General features: G+C 35.8%; 1 protein-coding gene across 1 annotated transcript in view; it reads left to right on the top strand.

The window, feature by feature from the left end:
• The window catches only part of PPP2R2A (protein phosphatase 2 regulatory subunit Balpha), a 74,258-nt gene extending 57,815 nt beyond the window's left edge, over positions 1-16,443 (top strand). Inside the window, exons 4-10 of the mRNA XM_019659559.1 lie at positions 2,295-2,460; positions 7,108-7,220; positions 7,930-8,107; positions 8,939-9,103; positions 10,001-10,170; positions 12,507-12,598; positions 15,445-16,443. Coding sequence (XP_019515104.1) covers positions 2,295-2,460; positions 7,108-7,220; positions 7,930-8,107; positions 8,939-9,103; positions 10,001-10,170; positions 12,507-12,598; positions 15,445-15,724 — 1,164 coding nt within the window. The 3' untranslated portion in view covers positions 15,725-16,443. The remainder of the gene's footprint in view (positions 1-2,294; positions 2,461-7,107; positions 7,221-7,929; positions 8,108-8,938; positions 9,104-10,000; positions 10,171-12,506; positions 12,599-15,444) is intronic.
• Positions 16,444-21,510: the final 5,067 nt, after the last annotated feature.

Genomic DNA, 21,510 nt, shown 5'->3' with positions numbered 1-21,510 from the left:
AAATATGTAAATTTCTACTGTATCCAAGTTCACAAAATCCTTGAGATCTATCCATTGGGCCCCTGAGGATTGGGTGTCTGTGGGCCTCAAATTCACAACCTCTGGTAATGCAGTCTCATTTTGCCAGTAAAGAAACTGGGAGCCCAGACAATAGGTTAACTCATCCAAAGTCATCCTGTTAACAATAGGTGAACCCTTACTCTATAAGTCACGCGTCCTGATTCCCTGTCCATAACCTTTTCCATTCTGACCTGGGTATAACAGCAACAGATTATCTCATCCTTGGTGCTTTGTGTTGCTTCCCTGAATTATAATGGACCTTAATTTCTACTTTGACTCAAGTTTCACGTACATAAGTTACTTGAAGATAGAGATTCTGTGTCATTAAACCTGTACCTGTAGGACCCAATGTGCATAATACTATAATCTTAAGTTTAAAACACGGCATTCATATTAAAAATTGAATTGCTATTTATTGTAGTTTTCTTGCAGAGTAACATGACCAATCTTTTGAGACAGAGTGAGTAACTTTTAGTGGAAGATTTATGAATGTCTTCTAAAGTGGTATTAGTGTATACATATTTAATTAATTGGGTTATCTAATTTGGTAGAGTATGGTAATGAGACAGAGGTTCTGGTATTTATCCTTTCCGTATCCCCAGTGTAGATTATGTTCTGTGGTATGCTCTGCACACTTAATATTGGCAAACCCACTCAATAATAATTGACAATGCTATCAGAGGGTCCAAATATAACTGTAACCATGACTCATCAATCCAGATAATCAAGCTACTGGTAAAAACCAATCCAAAACATATGCTTTCAAGATGACGATTCAGTAAGGTTTTCTGTTTATATAGAGAATAATAATAAGTAATGGGTTATTCTTAGTAACAAGTAATGTTAAACATTTCATTTGATATTTCACTTTTATTTAAAATAGTTGACTATCAATATCTTTAAACTGTGGGGGCCGGCCAAGTGGCTCAGTTGGTTAAGAGCTCACTCAAGAGTGCAAGCTCTGAGCAACAGGGTCGCCGGTTTGATTCCCAGCCCAAGCTGAGAGCAGCAGCTCAGCTGCCAGCAGGTGGCAGGATGGCTCAGCTTAAAAAAAAAAAAAACAACTGTTATTCAATAAGCTCTTTGAACTAGACTTTGAATATTTTTGATGGAAAGATTTTTTAATCATGTGATGATAGGTTAAAAGATGAAATTCTGAACATGGTTAGAATTCTCACTTTTGCTCAGGTATTATTAGTGTTAGCTGAAGAAGTTCACAAGTCGTCTCTTATCCAATAGCTTAAACTATATTCACTCACAGTGGCACTAAATGAAATAAATAAGCCGTGTGCACTAGGCTCATAATAGAAGAAGGCTAATTTCAGGAGGGTAAGCAGTAGTTGATGGGGCAGTTGGGGGTGGGTTTGCTGGGTAATGCTGAATGTGGGCATAATGAGTGACAGAGCTCTGTAACTCTGGTGTTGGGTGGGAGGTGGGTTCAGATGGTGCCATTACCTTTATAAGATCTCTTAAAGAGTTTTTCAGCAGTGAAATGACCTAAAGTCAGGCAGGAGAAGGGGAAAAGAGGGAGACAATATATCATATTAAATAACTGATTGAGAATTGACCCTAAAGTTGGCAGAGAAAGAACATGTGCCTCAGCCAGCTGTTTCTGACAAGCTTTTCTCATTTAAGCTTTACTTTTTAAATGAGCACCGTTATTAAGGATGCTCAGGGTTTGTTTGTTTTATCAGTTTGTGTCTATACTATTTCAAATATGGTAAATTAGTAATCAAATTGATCCGTATTTCAGTGTCGCTTTTCCTAGTGAATTGGGCTTAATCATTAGAATTTATTTAGCTTTTCCCTTTGTTTTCTTTTAAGCTTTCTTATTTTTCCTTATTTATTCCTTGAAAGCCTCTCTCTCTCTCTCTCTCTCTATATATATATATATATATATTATATAAAAAAATATATTTATATATATATATATATATACCGTATTTGCCAGCGTATAAGACGATTTTTTGGCCCTGAAAAATATGCTTCCAAGTGGGGGGTCGTCTTATACGCCAGGTACACTTCAGATACGCCGGCAAATACGGGGTGTGTGTGTGTGTGTGTGTGTGTGTGTGTGTGTGTGTATATATATATATATATATATATATAAAATTGTATATAAGATACAGGTAATGAATTAACCAGAACTTGCAAGATCTGTTGGAATTGATTACGTTTGATTATTTTTGAAATATTTCTCAACAGTGGTCCAAATATTTTTGTTTCCATTTTAGAACAAAATCCAGTCTCATAGCAGAGGAGAATATAATGTTTACAGCACCTTTCAGAGCCATGAACCAGAGTTTGACTACTTGAAAAGTTTAGAAATAGAAGAAAAGATCAACAAAATTAGGTGGTTACCCCAGAAAAATGCTGCTCAGTTTTTATTGTCTACCAATGGTAAGTGTAAATTTTTTCTTTTTGTTGGATACTTTTCCTGGTTTATCTCCATGTGTCTTCTTTGAAGGCTTTCTTGTGCTCTTCTGTGGTTTGAAATAAGCAAGGCAGCATAAAACCAGATGAGCCTTTCAAGACACTAAACTCTACAAAGGCTCAGTACAGGGAGAGACACTGGGAATTCCTGTGCTTGGGTCAGGGCTTGTGAATCTCTGTAGTACTTTTCTGTAGACAGTCAACAGTGTCTCCTAAATAGGTTTATGTAAATTTGAGAAATCATCGATTAATAATAAAAGTGATTTTAAAGGACACTACACAATGCGTTGTAGGTTTTTGTCTATTTGTTGTTGTTAATCAATACTAAATAAAATACAAGTATTTGAGGGTTGCATTTGTGTGTGTGCTAAAAATAGAGCCCAATGTAGAAGAATAGGTATGGGCATTTTACAAACCACTGTGTCTGGGTATGGTGAGATAGGAAAAAGGATGGGAGGAATAGGACTTTAGGTATATCTGAAAAGCTTTATTTTTCAAAAAGAGAGAAAGCAATTATAGGAAAATGTCAACATCTGTTAAATCTGAGTAATATCTTTATATTATTTTATATAGATATAGCCTAATAATACCTCCTCCCCGCAAATGTGTAATGGGTCTTTATAGTCATGAAAAGATTAGAAACTACTGTGGGAGAATGGTAGAAAATAGAACCAAATCTGATTCACCAAAATTAATCTTAATTTCATCTACATTGGCTTTCCATGATCATCATAAACTGGTCAGTGTTTCCCAGATCACTTTTACTTAAATAATTTTATAGTCACTTTTTATAACTAGTTCATGTAATGTTTCAAGTGATTTTATTCTTTCTCTTCTGTCTTTTGCCTTTCTCTGAATTCTCCCCAATTCCTCCATGTTGCAAAAATGTCCCAACTCTAACCTGCTGACCATGGGTCTTGAATATGAGTAATACAAAGTTCACTCACAAATAGGTTGTTTTACAGAAGGCTGCATTCCCACAGAGGAAACTTGGTAGCATGGTTTTCCCTATCCCAACCCTCTGCTGTGGTGAGGGAAACACGAACTTTTGAACTTATGGTATACTTCTTTAGTGATTAGTGCTGACAATTTAAGGAATCACCATAGAGCAGTAATTCTTACCTGTTGGAAGTAACAGATCTCTTTGAGAGTCTGATAATCCCCTTCACAGAAAAGTGTATTATATTCACATAATCGTACATGCAGTCTTATGGAGTTCGATTATTCTCATTGTATGTCCACCTATGGGCCAAACATTCCAGATTAAAAAGTCACTACCATAGAGCATGTGCATTTAAATTTTTTAAAAATTTGATCTCATAGTTATTAAAATTATTTCATTTCCAACTTGCCTTGTCCTCAAGCAGTGCACTGAAATTGTATAGTATTTCTGTGTCCTGTGTTTATACTATTAAAAATGTTTTTATCCTCTTTAAGTCACAAATTGTATCACTTTAAAAAAAATTTTTTTTTTTTTTAAAGATTTTTATTGGGGAATTGGGGGAAGGGAAACAGTGCTGGGGAATCGGGGGAAGGGGAACAGACAAGTTGCTGTCCTTTTGTTCTTCAGTCTAGTTGTGGAGGACGTTGCTTCACTGGCCCATGTTGGCACCATCATTGTGCTCTTCCCAGGCGAAGCGGATCAGTCGCCGGCTTCTGGACAGCCGCTCACGCTGGCTGCTGGCTATACATGGTAGCCCATGGCAACCCACTGCCACAGGGGCTGCAGCCTACCCCGTCGCCAGCGACTCACAGCAGCCCAGCTCCAGGTTGAGCTGTTGTTCAGCATCTTAGCTGTGGAGGGCAGTGTCACTGGCCCGCATATGTGGGATCCAAACCGGGGCCCTTTGGCGTCCCAAGCCAGCTCTTAACCATCTCGCCACTCGGCCGGCCCTCACTTTAAAATTTTTGAAGTTTAGTTTGTTTTAAAAAATATTTACCCAATTTTTCATGAATTTTTAAAAGAATTTTCTTTCAATAACACTGTTAGGAACCACAAACTGATTTCATCTCGTGCAAGTTTAATAAATATATTGCAATTTCTTTATCTGGATCTTTAATAAAGTGGATGAATTTGAACAGGCCATAAGACAGTTTTGGGGGTTGGGTGGCGGGTGGGGGTGGGAGCTTGTCGTCCTCATAATCTTTAGATGATAATTTTCCCAAAATATAGAATTTAGGCTTAATTCATTTATATTATAGATTTGGGGACAAGTAAAATATTCTAAATGTATATAATTTTTATCTAACTTAAATACATATAAATTAAATTGCACATAGAAAACGCATGTTACTTAACTGCAAGATAACTAGAAACATGATTCATAGGGTTTAGGTGAAATATTAAATTACAGGTTAGCAGAGTTAGCCATTATTCTTTGTTTACACTTCATCTTTGCCGAGAGCATCCCCAGGGGCAGCTGGCATACTCTTCTCTACGAGGCAGAGAGGGGTGTCTGGACTAGAGGAGTCATTCACTGCTACCTCTATGTATGACAGTTTTTTGGTTTTGTTTTTGGTTTTTGGTTTTTTTGTTTGAATCGGAGGAGGGGAACAGTGATGGGGAATTGGGGAAGTGGAACAGACAAGTTGCTGTCCTTCTGTTCTTCAGTCTAGTTGTGGAGGACGCCGCTTCACTGGCCCATATTGGTATTATGATCATTGGGCTCTTCCTGGCTGAGGCAGTCGGTTACCGGTCATTGGACAGCAGCTCACGGTAGCTCCCGCCGGCTGCTGACCACTCATGGCAGCCCAGCTCCAGCTCGAGCTGTTGTTCACAATCTTAGCTGTAGAGGGTGCAGTGTCACTGGCCCATGTGGGAACCGAACCGGCGGCCCTACTGCTCAGAGCTCACACTCCCAAGCCAACTCTTAACCAACTGAGCCACTCGGCCGGCCCTGTATATCAGTTTTTAAAGTGACTTTGTATATTATTTTTTTAAATTGTATTATGCCCATTTGTTTATGAAAGACCATTAAGAATATGATATTTCTATGAGTGCAAATTTAGGATTATAACACAAAGTATTAAAACAACATGCATAAATCCATGACAATATAAATAAAGGATTGAATGAACAAAAGTAAGTGGGAGAAGTGATGCTTCTTATAGGAGAATTCCAAATACTGTGTGGATGGATAGTGCTCCCTGCGGTGAGTATAACTTCTCCCCTTTAAGTGTGGACTGAGTTACTCGTTTCCGAAGAATAGAGTGTGGCAGGCAGGGAAATAGTAACTGCAGTGGAGATACTAGCACATACTGCCATAGCCAAGTGATCAAAGCTAACCTCCACAGCAGATCAGCGCCCCCTGTTGATAACACGTAAACCCTCACTTCACCTCTGGTGCTCTTCCTAAAATCCCAAGATCCCAGTCTGGTTGAGAAAACAGCATATGTACCCATTTGAAGGACATTCTACAAAATACCTCACCACTGCTTCGCAGAACTGTCAGGATGATAAAAAATAAGGACAGTCTGAGAAATTTTTCAAGAGAGAGAGACTGAGACTTGACAACTAAATACAGTGTTGTTTGGATTCTGGATGGGATCCTGAAACAGAAAAAGGGAAGTTAGGAGAAAACCTGGGAAATCTGTGTGCAGTCTGCAGTTTAGTTAATACTAATAATGTACAGTGTTAATTTCTTAGTTTTATAAATGTACCAGGTTGCATGATACATTGACATCAGAAGAAACTTGGATAAAGAGCATGGAAGCACTCTGTGCTGTCATTTTAACTTAATCCAAAATAAAGTTTGTTTTTAAAATACTATTTTATATATCCTTAATATCTCAGAATTTTGTCTTGAAGGACTTGGAGATGTATGCTTTTAATTGGTCAGTTTTTTCCAGACCCTGTTAACCTACTTATCCCTAATACAGTGGGGAAAGATAGATTTAGACAGAGGCATCCAGGCTAGGAAGTGTGGGACCAAGAGAGAGAGATATTCCTTACCATAAGTTAGGCTATCTTAACCAACTTTGTTGTTCTCTTTTAAAAATTAAATATTGAACATATATTGGGGGCGTGCCAAAAAAATGTATACAAGTGGACACTGGTCAATGTTGCTCAAGCAGTAGTTCGCCGTAATCAGAAGTGTCTAGACACTGATGGTAACCACTTTGAGCATCTCTTGTAATTGCAGAAGTCAAACATGACTTGTATACGTCTTTTATCGGTTTGTATTGAGTATTACAATTTTAATACAGTTTTCCCTTATTAAAATGTGCATACATGTTTTGGCACCCTCTGTATATGTATATGTTTGTATGTACAGACATACTTGTATATGTTTACATACACATACATTTTTTTCCCCTTTAGCTTTATTTTTTAAAGATAAGGACCTGGATGTGACTAGATTTTAACATCAAATGGAATTTTATGGGTTTCATTAACATAAATTTGCAATTTCTGTCCTGTATTTGCATGTATTCAGTGTTTTTATTTACCTGGTAATAGGAAATTTGTTTTATTAAGTCAGATAAAGGATTTTTATTTTGGGGATTTTTATTATTTTTTTAGGTGAAATATGAGGTGGCATGTTTATACCTTAAAATATCTTTCTTCTATGAGTATTACTCATTTTTTGAGGACTTTCTTCATTGTCTCCCCAGATAAAACAATAAAATTATGGAAAATCAGTGAAAGGGACAAAAGACCAGAAGGGTATAACTTGAAAGAGGAAGATGGAAGGTTTAGAGATCCTACTACAGTCACTACACTACGAGTAAGTACATAAGAAAAAATGATTCTAATTTTGATAGTGTTCTGTGCTCATATTATATAGTCTCGACCTTGAGTAGAACTTCAGTAGGAATAATTACAGTCCGACCCCTCCCAACAATCCTGTAACTAGATAGGACACTAAAAACTCCCATTTTTAATAGACCTTGACCTACATAGAGGTCTCTCTGTGGCCAGGGGCAGAACTAAGACTCAACACAAGGCTGCTTGCTACATAGTGTGCCACACAGTCTCTTGTTCTCGTGGTGTGAATATCAGCTCCTACAAAATTAAGTTTCAAGATTAATTTTCTTTGGAGATCAAAAAAGTTGAAATGGATCAAATCCTCCAGTACAGTAAAAAATACCAAGAATTAGACACTCTGGGCTAATTTCCTTTTTAGCTACTTTAATTTAGACCATAACACTATTAGCTTTGCAAGTCTTTCAAGCAAAATATTGGAGCTAGGAAGAACTACAAATTCTAGTAGTGCTGCTATCTGTAAAAGAAGATTACTTGTCCAAGTTGTTTATTTTTCTTCTCATTTCAACACTTTAAAGAGTCAACATCAGTTGCTTTTTAAAATGAAATCTGTGTAATATTATATTGTTTTATATTCCCTCAAAAACTAGAAATGAAGTGTTCTAACCTTAAGTGCTATTGTAAACAATGAACATTTTGTACTGACTGTTTTTCATGTGTCTTATTGACAGGTGCCAGTCTTTAGGCCCATGGATCTAATGGTCGAGGCCAGTCCACGGAGAATATTTGCCAATGCCCATACATATCACATCAACTCAATTTCTATTAATAGTGATTATGAAACATATTTATCTGCAGATGATTTGCGGATTAACCTTTGGCATCTGGAAATTACAGACAGGAGTTTTAGTATCCATTTGGTTTCATTTTTGTGTTGTATAAAGTCAGTAGCAATATATCTCCAAACCCCATTTTTATTGTTTATATTATCTTCCAGAAAATTTTCTGTGCATGCACAAGCATTTGATGTATAAACATATATATACATATGGAGATGTATACAAATATATTTGTTTTTTAAGTATGTTCCTAAAATTCTTGATAAATGTTAGCAGCTATTACTACTGCTATTAATATGTTTTTCCAAATACATAGCATTTGAAAAATTAATACTTCACTGTAATTCATACTTAACAGTGTATGAAAGAGTCTGTTTTCCTATACCTTTACCAGTCTACTTAGTGATAAGTCCTCTTGTTTTGATTTGCATTTCTTTCATTATGAGTAGACAAGCATTTTTCATATTTATCAACTATTTATGTATTTTTCTTTTCTAATATTTTCATTAGATTTGCATGCTTTCATTATTTTTGTTTTTAAAGCACTTTTTATGTTAAGTAAATTAGCTCCATTGTTTGTGTACACTAAGCTCTCTTAATATTTAGGAAGGTAAATGCATCAGTCTTTTCTTTATGACTTCTGGGATTTGTGTTATACTCAGAAAAACAGACCTCTAAACTTAAAATTAAAATTTGTCCATGTTTTCTTCTAATATTTTTTTTTAAACATTAAAATAAAAGTTTTGATTCCTCTGGGATTATACTCATAAGGACTCGAATGCAATTGAGAATTATAGTAATACTTGTGCTTCAGCCTATGAATGAATTTTAGATTTGAGAAATGTAAGATTGCATTTGCCCTTTTTTCTAAGTGGAAATTCCTTAATAAGATGCTATCCAGATATTGTGGATATCAAGCCTGCCAATATGGAAGAGCTGACAGAGGTGATTACAGCAGCAGAATTCCACCCAAACAGCTGTAACACGTTTGTATACAGCAGCAGTAAAGGAACTATTCGGTTATGTGACATGAGGGCATCTGCCCTCTGTGATAGGCATTCGAAATGTAAGTTCATTGCTTCTTTGTTTTCAAATGATAGTATTTTCTCTTTGTCTGAAATTAGCCTCAGACATCGTAGCCACATGTACATAGGTTTACAAGTCTTAAACTTGTGTGCCCAGGGCAGCTGCTGACTACGTGAGACATCGTAGGTTATTTGGAAGAATATAGAAGGCTTTCTCAGGAGCCTGTCAGTGTCTCAGCGGATATATTTTTACTGGAGTTTTAAACATTGGGAACTTGGATGTGAGGCTCTTCAACCCTGTATTCAAGTTCAGCCAGTGTTACTTTCTTTTTTTCCCCTCCCTCTCTCCCTTTCTGATTTGAGCTTCCTGGGAAGATTTCTCCTAAGAAGAGGTTTCCTTGGCTTAAAAAAAAAAAAGTTTGAAAAGCTCTGGGTTAGAAAATTAAGGGGGTACGTTATTCTTGTCTTCCTGTTTTTGAATATTTTTAAAACTCATGAAAATTGGCACCTGCCTATTATCAAACTAATTTTACCTGGCCACTCAAAAATGAAATGCTGGTATGAATTTGAGTGGTGAGGATGGTGTGTTTCTTGTGGTGTCAGTACAGGCAGTCAGTGAGGGGTATGCAGAGCCTGCACCCCGTGCCCTGGAGTCAGAGGCCTGGGTGAGCCTGGTCTGCTCAGTGATCCAGGGGCCTCTGGAAGCGAACTCCCTCCTTCTACAGCCTCAGTTTTAGTGTTTACGGAATTCTCTTAAGAAACTTTCAGGGACAGCCATCTTCTTACAGCCAGAGAGTTGTGTCTAAGTTCTTTAGTAGGTGGTCATTTTTAGCTCCCTCTTAGGAAGTTTGTGAGTGGTTTCAGCAAATGCTTTGTGCAAGCCGGAATATTACACAGATTGATTGATGTTTTTGCTTGTGTGTTTTGCTTGTTTTTAGTGTTTGAAGAACCTGAAGATCCCAGTAACAGGTCTTTTTTTTCTGAAATCATCTCCTCTATTTCTGATGTAAAATTCAGCCATAGTGGTCGCTATATGATGACTAGAGACTATTTGTCAGTCAAAATTTGGGACTTAAATATGGAAAACAGGCCTGTTGAAACATACCAGGTATTTACAGTTTTTTTCTGTCGATCATATACCCTGTTCAAGTGTTTACAGAGATGGATTTTGTATTATGTGTAATACAGTGTTTGTTCACCATTAAGCTTTTTCTTGCAGAGGTCCATGAATGTGTTGTTTTCCCTTATGTTAGATGTATATAGACTTCTATAAGTTATCTTGTCTATTCACTTTTGCAGTTTAAGTGTGATTTTGCTACCAGTTTGGTTCAATATTGATAGCTTTTTCTCTTCCTTCTACTTATATTTAAAGTGAGCAGAGAAGAGCACACTCTATAGGGTCTGGGGGAGGAGGGCTGGGTGGAGAGGATTGAGAAAAGAGGTGTCCAGGCAGGAGGATGTGCAGTCGTAGTTGAACTAGAGCTTAACTTGGTCATAAAATGTTCAAGGGACTGGCATTCTGCCTTTCGGCTGATAACTCTTGGCTGAAGCTAACGGAGAAGGGTTTGGAAGCCCAGCGGACAGCTTTAGGAGTTGCCTGTCTGTTGTAGGATGTCACTTCTGGATTGATGTCTTGTCAGCCAACCACTACCATTGATCCCTAATATTCTCTTCTAGAGAAGAGAATGAAGATGCGCACAGTCGGGAAGGGGTGGGGCGCAGAAACCTGTGTTAGGCCCTAGGCGGTTACAGTGTAGAACATGCTTGACATACAGAATTCACAAATGGTACTTTTATGTTCTGTGTTCTCAGTAAAATTAGAACGGTATTTCTCAAACTTTGTAATCCTCTTTTAACAAACATAAACCACTTAAGATTCTCCTTAATGGTATTTGAAATGTCCAAATATATGCTACACTGAAGCAAATGCAAAGAGATAATACTGCTCTGTTTTCAAATTACATTCGTACAACTGCCAAGATCCTGATTTGTGTCCCACTGATTCTCACCACCACCCCCCATTCCCACTGAGAGTAATTGATTTGAGCCATAACTTCATACTCTTAAATAGTTTGATGAGAAGCCCTGTACATGCCGTCTAAAACTTGGCTGAATTGTTGTGACTTACCTAACTTGATCTCATAGCAGCTTTTCTGCCTTTTCTGAATTAGGTTAGTGATTGAGACTAGAGTCACACTCAAAGGTAGCATATGCTGATTCAGCTATTTTGTGGAGTTTGTATAAGCATCTTGCTAAGCTCTGTGTGATTGAAGGGTAATTTTGATCTGATTTTTTTGCCTTACATGCTCACTTTCAATGCTGATCCTACGTGAATTGCAATTCCTCCATGTTAACACATTTTCACTTAATGTCATATAGACGTGGCCTGAATCACTCCACTAGACTTAAAGTTGATGGACACTTACAGGACTTTAGGTTGCTTCATAAGGAATAGAAAGTTCTAAGCATTTAGCTGGTACCTACTCTTTTCTGTCACCCATTTTTTAAGGTTCTCTGTAAGTAAAAAAGGATAGTGAGAGACTCCTTTTTTTCCCATCTGATCACAAGAAATACTTTGTAATTTAACAATATTAATGAAATATATCATTTCTCTGGATATGGTCTAAATACCAGATTTGTTTATGTTCTAGTTTATTCCTTCGTGAAATAATAGTGGGTAAATACAGAATTATATTTCCAAAAACAGAGGTATATTTCACTAGTCTTTGATATTGTGTAAGTAATGTCACATGATAATTAAATTTTTCAATGATGCATACCTAGAGTGGCCATATAATTTTTCACCAAACCAGTGCGTGGTCATGCTGTGCATAAAATATGCACGTCAGTGATTTATGCTCAAAAAATAGTATTGAAAATGGAAGTAAAAGCACAGTATTGTTTTCTATCATCAGTTTATGGACTGAAAGCCAGTGTCCGCATATTTAAATATTGCTATAATATTCTTTAGTTTCTTTTTTTTTTTTTCTTTTTTTTTTAGCTGAGCCATCCTGCTACCTGTTGGCAGCTCAGCGGCTACTCAGCTCGGGCTGGACTCAAACCGCTGTTGCTCAGAGCTCAAACTCTTGAGCGAGCTCTTATTTAGTTTCTTATCTGTGCCATTTTCAAACATTTGTGGCCTAAATATTTTAGTTAAGCTTATAAAGAGTATATGTGCCATGCCCAGAAGGGTACTTTTCTCTGTTGTACAGTAAATAGGAAAATCTGTGTTCGTGGAAGAGGGGCTTGTGTTTGTAAAAGGATAAAATGCCTGTATTATTACTAAGGGAATCAAGTTTTAATAGGATTCAGAGGTATATGTGTATGTCTATATATGCCTTTTCTTTAAAAATAGGGACTTGTTAAAGCAGTTACCTGATTTCAATTGGTTTTTCTTGAAGTGTAAAGTAAGAATATATGTAACATAGTTATGTTTTCCCCCAGGTGCATGAATACCTCAGAAGTAAACTTTGTTCACTGTATGAAAATGACTGCATATTTGACAAATTTGAATGTTGTTGGAATGGATCTGATAGGTAATTGATTTTAATTTCAACTTCTCATTCAAATGTTTTATTAGAGGAACGAAATTTACTATTTCATCACTCCTCCTGGTATGGTTACCATATTCACTAAAAATACGTTAAACTTTTTTTAGATAGACAAATTGCAAATCTTAACTTCATCCCCCATACCTCCCTCCCCAGGGTTTTCTTGAAATAAATTTAGTAATCTTATAGCAGTATTGGCAGATAAAAATTAAACATTGTATTTCACTAGTAAATGTGAAAATACACAAAAAATTCTAGATATCATAAATTATGATTTAAATATCTTTAAATGTTTCCCTTTTATGACCCAGATCAAGCACGTTTCACATGCCAACAGTTAAAATGGTGAAATTTCAGTTTAGTTGTTAACTCTACTGTTCAACTTTTTTTAGAAATATTTGGACAGTAGATAATTCATTTGGAATGTTACACACCAGTTTTTTCAGCTACTATATTAATACTTCATAGAAGTGATAGTCGCTATATATTATTTTAACCCTATTACCATGAGTAATAAGGCTTTTTGTAATCTGCAGCTTTTCCATAGTGTGATTTCTTTTTATTAAGTTATCAGATTTGTACCATTATTTCCAAGGATAAATAAGCCTTAATCTTTCAATTTTTGTTGCCAATATTTATTGTGTTCTAATAAAACAGAAAATCGTAGAAGAAAATGTGACTTGGGAATAACATAAACTTTCATTCAAGGTAATTTGAGGTACTTCATTCAACAGTAGTTTTATCACTGAAGCTTGATAAGATTTAGGTTTTGTGGTGTGTTCCATGTTATAGAGGGTAATAGAACTTAGATCATTTATCTTTTGTCTGGGTTTTTACATTATTTTCCTCTGATTATAACATGAGGCCCAGTATAGGCTAGCCACAATGCACCTAGAGTAGGAATAAGCAAGCTTTGCCTTTGATGCCACTGCTAAACCTAAGGCATCAAGGAGGGGGCAAAAAAGGGGAAGAAGAATTAGCAAATTTGAAGAGAAAGGAGATACTGATATAAAAGGAGGTGATGCACTGCTACAGCTAGTTCTTCTTCACATTGTTTAAATATATTGTTACCAGTTTTAAGTTATGTCCCATTATCAGAAGTTATTTCCCTTAACATTTAAAAATTTTTTTGAAATAATCTCAAACTTAGAGAGAAAGTACAAGAGTAATACAACTCTTACTTAGCCTCTACTCATGTTCCTCCTGTTGCTGTGTCGATCTCTGCTCTTTACTTACATGAATACACACACAAATAGATACACATAATTTTTTTTTTAACCAATGGGAATAAACTCCAAACAGGATGCCCCCATTACTCCAAAATTCTTTAATGAGAATATTTCCTAAAAGACACTGTCCTACAGAATGACAGTGCAAGCATCTAAAGCAGAAAAATGCCCATTGATGGACTATTTCATCTAATCCACACATCCCATTAAAAATTCACCATTTCTCAATTATGTCCTCTCGAGCAAAGAAAAAAAATTTTGGTTCAGTATCCAATCCAAAAGTACACGTGGCATTTAGTTGTCGTATCTCGTTAGTATCCATTAATCTGGAACAGTGCCTCCTTCTTTCCTCGTCTTTCATGACCTTGGCATTTTTGAAAAACACAGGTCATTTATTTTACAGAAATTTCCTTAATTTGAGCGTTGTCTAATGTTTCCTCATGATTGGATTCAGGTTACACATTTTTGACAGAACACCACAGAAATGCTGACATAACAGCACTTTTTAAAATTTACAAATAGCCATGGACTGGGTGTCCTGCCTCACACATTCATGGATGCCAGTCTAAGTTACATAAATCATTTAAAAAGAAATAACAGTTTTATTACCTTTAAGTACATGCACAAACTTGAGTTTGATTAAAATGCGTCAGTTGTTTTTGGGGGGAATTGACATTACTGAATAGATGGTAACTATTTGTAAATATATGGCCTGTATAATGTATAATACTTACAAGAGTTGTTTTCAAACATTACTTTAAACAGTTTCTTGGTGTCCTATAATTTTATTTACAACAATAATTTAAACCATGTGAGAAGGACATAGTAAGAGTATCACCAGACTTTTTACAAATTATTAACAGCTTCAAATACGTGAAGTCTTGCTTATTGGGATACTTAGTAAATGTTGAGCAGTGATGGATGGCAAGTAGGACTGACAGAACATGTCTTGGGCGTGGTAAGAAATTGGTACCTCTTTAAACTGGTACTATTAAAAATATTTGTCCAAAATTTTTTGCTTAAAATGTAGTGTTACAGGTAAAATGATTATCTGTTCATAAAAATTGCATATGCTACTTTCTTAATATTCTGAGAAGCAGATTTCCTGTAAGCATCATAAGATGTGATTATCCAAACCAGTCAGTGTCCTGGGAACAAATTAAATAGCTTATAATTTAAATCATAAAGCATTGGTTTCTTATGAACAGATGTGTACTGTGCCCTTTTGTTGTTTGTTTTAGAGCCTGTGAGTTCCACGGTTGGTATTTCTAGAAAGAAGTTGGCCGGTCTGGTTGATCGTGCACTGTCTGTAGTTACAAAAATATTAAACAAAGATAACTCAGTACCACTAAGAAGCTTTACTTGAGGATGTTTTCAACTCAGTGATGGTTTTGGTAGTCATGAAAAGGAGCCATTAACAGAAAACCATGTTAACTAGTTCCATATTTCTGGTTTGGTATCAGCAGCCCTCACCCTAACTGCTAATGTGCTTGAAGTAGCTGTTTCCGGTAGAGTACTAGGCTAGGTTTTATCACTGAGCCATTTTACTGAAAACAAACTCTTGTTCCCTTATTTGACTGAGTGCTCTGTCTGTCTTTACAGTGTTGTCATGACTGGATCTTACAATAATTTCTTCAGAATGTTTGACAGGAACACAAAGCGAGACATAACCCTAGAAGCGTCACGGGAAAACAATAAACCTCGCACTGTTCTGAAGCCACGCAAAGTCTGTGCAAGTGGCAAGAGAAAGAAGGATGAAATAAGTGTTGACAGCCTAGACTTCAACAAGAAAATACTTCATACAGCCTGGCACCCCAAGGAAAATATCATTGCTGTAGCTACTACAAACAATCTGTATATATTTCAAGACAAAGTGAATTAGGGTTGGCATTCCTAGCAGAAGAGCCCACTTCCTGCTTAGTTGAGATAGTTGAATCTAGCATTCGTACCTAAAAAAGAGAGAGGTCCATTGTGGCGCCCCTTTCCAGTGTTTGACAATGTGCCATTCGACAACACATTTTTTATAGCTACATGGAGAAAGCTCTGTGGATTCGTCACTGTGTGTTCTCCATGTCTGCTAGCCATTTAGGTAAGGGTAGGGCACTTTTAATTTAAATGACTTCTTGCACCATCTTGCCTAATGGACTAGATTGGACTGTATCAACATTGATTTACTCCACTTTTTATGCCTTCCATTGTGATGACGTCAAACACAGTGAAAGCCTTCAGTCATGCTTATGGGATTTAATTGTGTATCCTCATTACTGTATCATTTGTGGGGTACACCCCTCCCCCCCTTTTTTAAATTAAATACAGCTCATTCTTACTGTGGCTTGTAGCATTCCTCCTCTTCTGGCCTCCTGGACTCTTCCTCCCCTCATCTCTCTTACCCTTGCCCCCTCCACCCAGTCTTGGTGGTGGTATATTAAAAAAAGAAAGAACGAAAGCACACAAAATGAGTCAGTTTGGGGTCAGTGGTAAAGGGGGTGTATGTTGAGAACGAATGTTTTAATAACAGTTGGCTGTAATCACTCCTTGCCGTGTCTGGCACTGAAAATAAGGAAAAAAAACTACTACTGAATAAAAGTGACAAAGAATGGAGAATCTGGTTTTCTTTTTCTTTTTAATCTACCTCTTAAAGCCAATATTTTGTGTCATAACTTTGAGCGCAGTGAAATGAAATGAGTTTCCATTGTTTTATTGGTATTTTTTGTTAATTATTTTTAACAAGTGTTCTTTTACATGGAGAAGGAAAGGGTTCTGTATGGACATGTTTTGAATATATATTGGTATTACTAAGGAGTTCACAATCTATAAATGCTACTAGAGTTTTGGGTTTTTTTTTTTGTTTTTTAACTATAGTTATAAGGGTATTGGATACATTGTATCTACACTTAACTCGGTATCTGTTAATGAAATTGTTGTAAATGGGAACCAAATTTGTAGAGCTTCATTTTTAAAGACTTTTTACAGTACTTAATTTCATTTTTGCCTTACTAAATACTAAGACTTAAAAGACTTTTTTAACAAGTTAAAACTTTTTTTGTCATTCAATCATAAATCATAAAACTATCCTCAAGTGATTTACATAGATAAAATTGACACTGCACTAAATATTTTTTTTTGTATTTTATTACTATCAAATCTGAATGAAATGTACTTTGCCATAGATGTTTTTTCTCTATTTTTGGTTTTCCAAAGCTATTAATATTAAAGACAAACTTTAAAGGTACAGTGTTCGAAAAGTGCTTAATGGACTCCAACAGCTGCCTCAAATAAAAATTTAGTAATCTGTATATGACTACATTTCCCTAAGTGGTGATACCTTATCCAAAGATGAAGAGTACCCCTATTTTATATAGGTAGAATGTACCTTTGTCAGTCTTGCAGAAGAAGCTTTAATGGAGAACAAATGGACTTTATTTTTAAAAGATAAATTGAGTAGGCATTTATATTATTAGAGAATGGTAGTATGCTTTGCTTGAGCAGTAATATAACGACCTTGAATTTTAGAGGACTCTGAGTGCTTCCTATATGTCCACTACCTGTTGTTCTATTCTCATCAGTGAAAAATGATTAAGCAATTCAACCGTAATTCCCTCTACACTTATATAAATATTATGTCTTGTAACTTAACATTTTTAGCACACAGGAGAAATTTTATGTAATAAAATTACTGTATCTTTTGAACTTAAAAAATTTGAATTTGTGTTTAAACACATTGATTATATGTCTGATAATTCTTCAAATAATGGCACTTTTACTAATTTATTTGGGGACCTTGGGTGCATTCGCAATTTGTGTTATTTATTCTTCACACTTCACTTGGAAGTGGGCTATTCCCCTGCCACAAGTATCAAACACCGATACTCGGTCTCTGATCAGGCGATTTTCTAGGTCTTTTTGGGAGATTGTTTCCCTTAAGTTGGGGTGTAGGCCTTGAAATAACACCACCAAACAGCTCTTGGAAATTCTTTTTTGATTGAGCGGTAACTGTGATGATTCTCATCGGTGACACTAAGGGTTAGTTTTTTATATTTAAGAGAAACATTGCTAAAATTAAAATGCCTCTATAAAGGAATGCTATTATAAATTATTGTAACAATATTCTCAAGTATCAATTTTTAATTTCTTTGGTGTAGCAGACTAAGCCCAGCCACTCATATGGTCATGGTTAATCTTTTTATTAATAAAAATTATACTTAGAATAAACTTAGTCTTGTCAAGTTGCTTGTATTTTCCTATTCTCTTAACACCTACAAACATACACATATTCTATCCCTTTTGTCTTAACTTTTAAAAAAAATTACGATAGGAAATAGATCTCCCCTACTGCTAACCTCCTTTGATCTTTATTTAGTGGCTGGGCAATATTTTATAAATCTCTGTATATAAATATGTGTTTATGTAACAACTACTGGATATTAAGTTTTCTTCTGTGAAGCCATTAGTCTTGGAATAAAAGAAGTACACTTTTTTTCCTTTCAGATTAAGTGAGGATTTTTCTAAACCGTAAATGTGAGAAATATTCTGGTTACAGTTATTTCTAAAGAAAACTAGAAATATGAAAACAGGTTCTTTTATAGTGTACAACAGTAGTTACACAAGTAATGTAGAAAATTATATGTGAAAGAACAGTAACTGATATTTTCAGTGAAATATAAACCATTACCTCCTTAGGGAACACAGCTTCATTGTGGTTTGTTTTCTTTTGTTTACCACATCAATTCAAGTGGAGATTGTAATGTGCACTCCCGAAAGAACATCAAGCTCCCACCCCCCAACCCCCCAAAAAGGTGTATGAAAGGCAATCAAGTCAGATTAGTATTTGAGAGCACTACTATTTTAGGTATCTTATTTATCAGTTCAGACGGTTGATAAATGTTTTGACATGGTTTAAAAATATTTTTTATATACTCTCCCCAAAACTTTGTAAACTGACCCTGCTTCATTTTGTAATTGTGCATGAGGTCAAAATGTAACTCAATTTAGTATTTATTCAAATGCTCAGTAAATTTACAAAGTTCTCAAATGCTGAAGATAAGTTTTTAAGTGTAATGATAAATTGAGTTTTATTTCCTTGACACTTCACATAGTGGTATTAGACATTGTAACCTATGCTAATATACAAGAAGAAACACCCACCTGTAGGCTTAAAGTGAAGAATAACACGTGAAAGGCCCTCCTTTAACACAGTCCCTGTCAAACAGAAGGCACCACAAAGATCAGTTTCCTCCAAAAGGCAGAATCTGGCAAACAAAAATAAACTGGCGTGAGGGGAAAAGCTAGTCTTTATCTTTTTAATGTTCACTTTTGTTCGTTAGCAGTATGTGAACTGGAGTGCATTATTTGAGGCCTTGCCCACTAGGGGGCAACATTCAAGTCTTCAATAGCGTTTACAGGTATTGAGAGCAAACGGTTTCTGTTTCTGTATTGGGAGAGCTTCATCATTAAAAACCAAATCGGGGGCCAAATAAAGGCAAAACCCAAAATGTATTTATGTCGAAATGAAACCACTATTCATCAGGACTAGAGTAGAGTGAGAACTTGAGGGCCCAGTAATGGACGGGGAACCGAAATGGCAGCTGTGATGTCTGTCATGGCCGTACCTTACTGGGGAAGCAGCGAAAATGAAATTGGAAAGGGGTTCTCAGCTGCCCTTTCTTTTCAATCACAGGTTCCTCAGTCTGCCGACCCCTTTGCAAAATCAGACCCTTATGTGCCATGTTAGCTGCTTGCTTCACCAGGAGGCAAGGAATTACATATTGCACATTTATGCTAATTTATAACTTGGGGATGGCAACCCCTTTTAAAACTTGTGTTCTGAATACGTGTTCAGAAAGTTAAAAAAAAAAATACCCCACCAGTAATCTCATCGTTAAGAGAAAACTCCCATTCACATTTATTTTATTCTCTCTTGTAGGCATACATTTTTCTAATAGAAAACGGAACTGCGTATATACGTATTTAATGTCCCATTTCTCCACAGCATTGTATCTTGTGCATTCTCCCAAATCAAATGTTCTCTTTAAGCAAGATTTCCCTGTCTGCATAGTCTCACATTTATGGATGATTCATTATTTAACCAGTCCCTGTTGTCAAGACTGATTCTTGTTTTTATTTTTGCAAGCAGAAGTATTGGAATAGTGAACATACATACCAGTCATGATGTGTAAGGTTTTTAGGATACATTTCCAAAAATATAATTACTGTGTTAAAGGGTATGGTCATAAATTTAAGATGATACATAGATTTCCCTTCCAAAAGTGGAAGTTCCATCACTAGTGCACCAGATCTTTGAAAGTCATTTTGTTATAACATTGATGGGATGCCACAGAAACTTAACTCTTGCTTCTTATCAATTAGCTTGTGGTCAAATTGGTTTCATTATACATCATTTTGCTGCGGTTCCAAGAACCTATCAATATTAAGGACTTAACTGTATTACTGTATAGGGGATTACCCATATCTTCACATTCATTAATGGACAAAATCCCATGTTTTACCTTTAGTCAATTTGGAAAAGTAAAAAAATGGTAACCCAATCTGTGTTTTCATATTTCTAGCCAGATAATTTCTATAATCTGGATACAAGACCTTTACCAGACATGTGCTAAAGTTCCCTTTATCAACTTTTTCTTTAGTGCATACTGTTTTGGGTGTCGTATCTAAGAAATCTGCCTAACTTAAGGTGACAAGGAGTTCTTGGGGTTTTTTTTTTAGAAGTTTAATATAGTTTTCAGTTTTTACTCTCATCTACTTGAGTTTTCATATATGGCACCTATAAAAATTATGTATTTTTCTTTGCACCTTTGCCAAAAATCAGTGTTAGTCTCTCTCTGAAGTATTTCATTAGTTTATGTCTGTGCTTTCACCCATATCATTGCCTTGATTAGCTTTGCATAAGCAGTAAGCCAACTTTGTTCTTTTTCAAAATTGTCTTGCTATTTTTAGTTCCCATGCCTTTCCATATACATTTTTGAATCAGCCTGTTTACAAGAACAAAAACACCCATTTGGATTTTGATAATTGCACTGAATCCATAAACCAGGTAGAGTGGACATGTTAATATTTGTCCTGCAATCCATGAGTGCACCATATTGCTCCACATATAGAGGTCTTTGATTTATCAGTGTGTGTTTTTTTAGCATACAGATCTTGCACATATATTGTTAGTGCCTCAAAGTTTGTGTGTTTGCTCTTGTAAGTGGTACTTTTAAAACTTACAATTTTCAATAGTTCATAAGCATCTAGCATTTTACTATTAAGAATGTCAGTTGTAGGATTTTTGTAAGATAACCTTTGTCAGGCTGAGGAAATTCTCTTTTGTTCCTAGTTTGCTGAGAGCTCTTAATCATGAATGGATGTTGGATTTTGTCAGATGCTTTTCTACATCTATTGAAGTGACCATGTATAGTTTTTCTTCATAATGTTGACATGGTGAATTACATTGATTTTCAACTGTGGAATGAGCCTTGCAGTCCCAGAATTATGCTGGATTCTTCTGCTAGTATTTTATTGAGTATTTGTGCATCAGTGTTCATGAGTGATATTGATCTGTAGTTTCTTTACCTCGTAATGTCATTGGTCAATGTAATATTGATTTCATAAAATATTTGCCTCCTCTCCTATATTATGGAATAATGTGGGTAAAATTCATATAATTTC

Source organism: Hipposideros armiger, unplaced genomic scaffold, assembly GCF_001890085.2.
Source record: "Hipposideros armiger isolate ML-2016 unplaced genomic scaffold, ASM189008v1 scaffold_301, whole genome shotgun sequence".
NCBI lineage: Eukaryota > Metazoa > Chordata > Mammalia > Chiroptera > Hipposideridae > Hipposideros > Hipposideros armiger.
The sequence above is the reverse complement of the archived record's forward strand: the minus strand, read 5'-3'. Positions and strand labels throughout refer to the sequence as shown.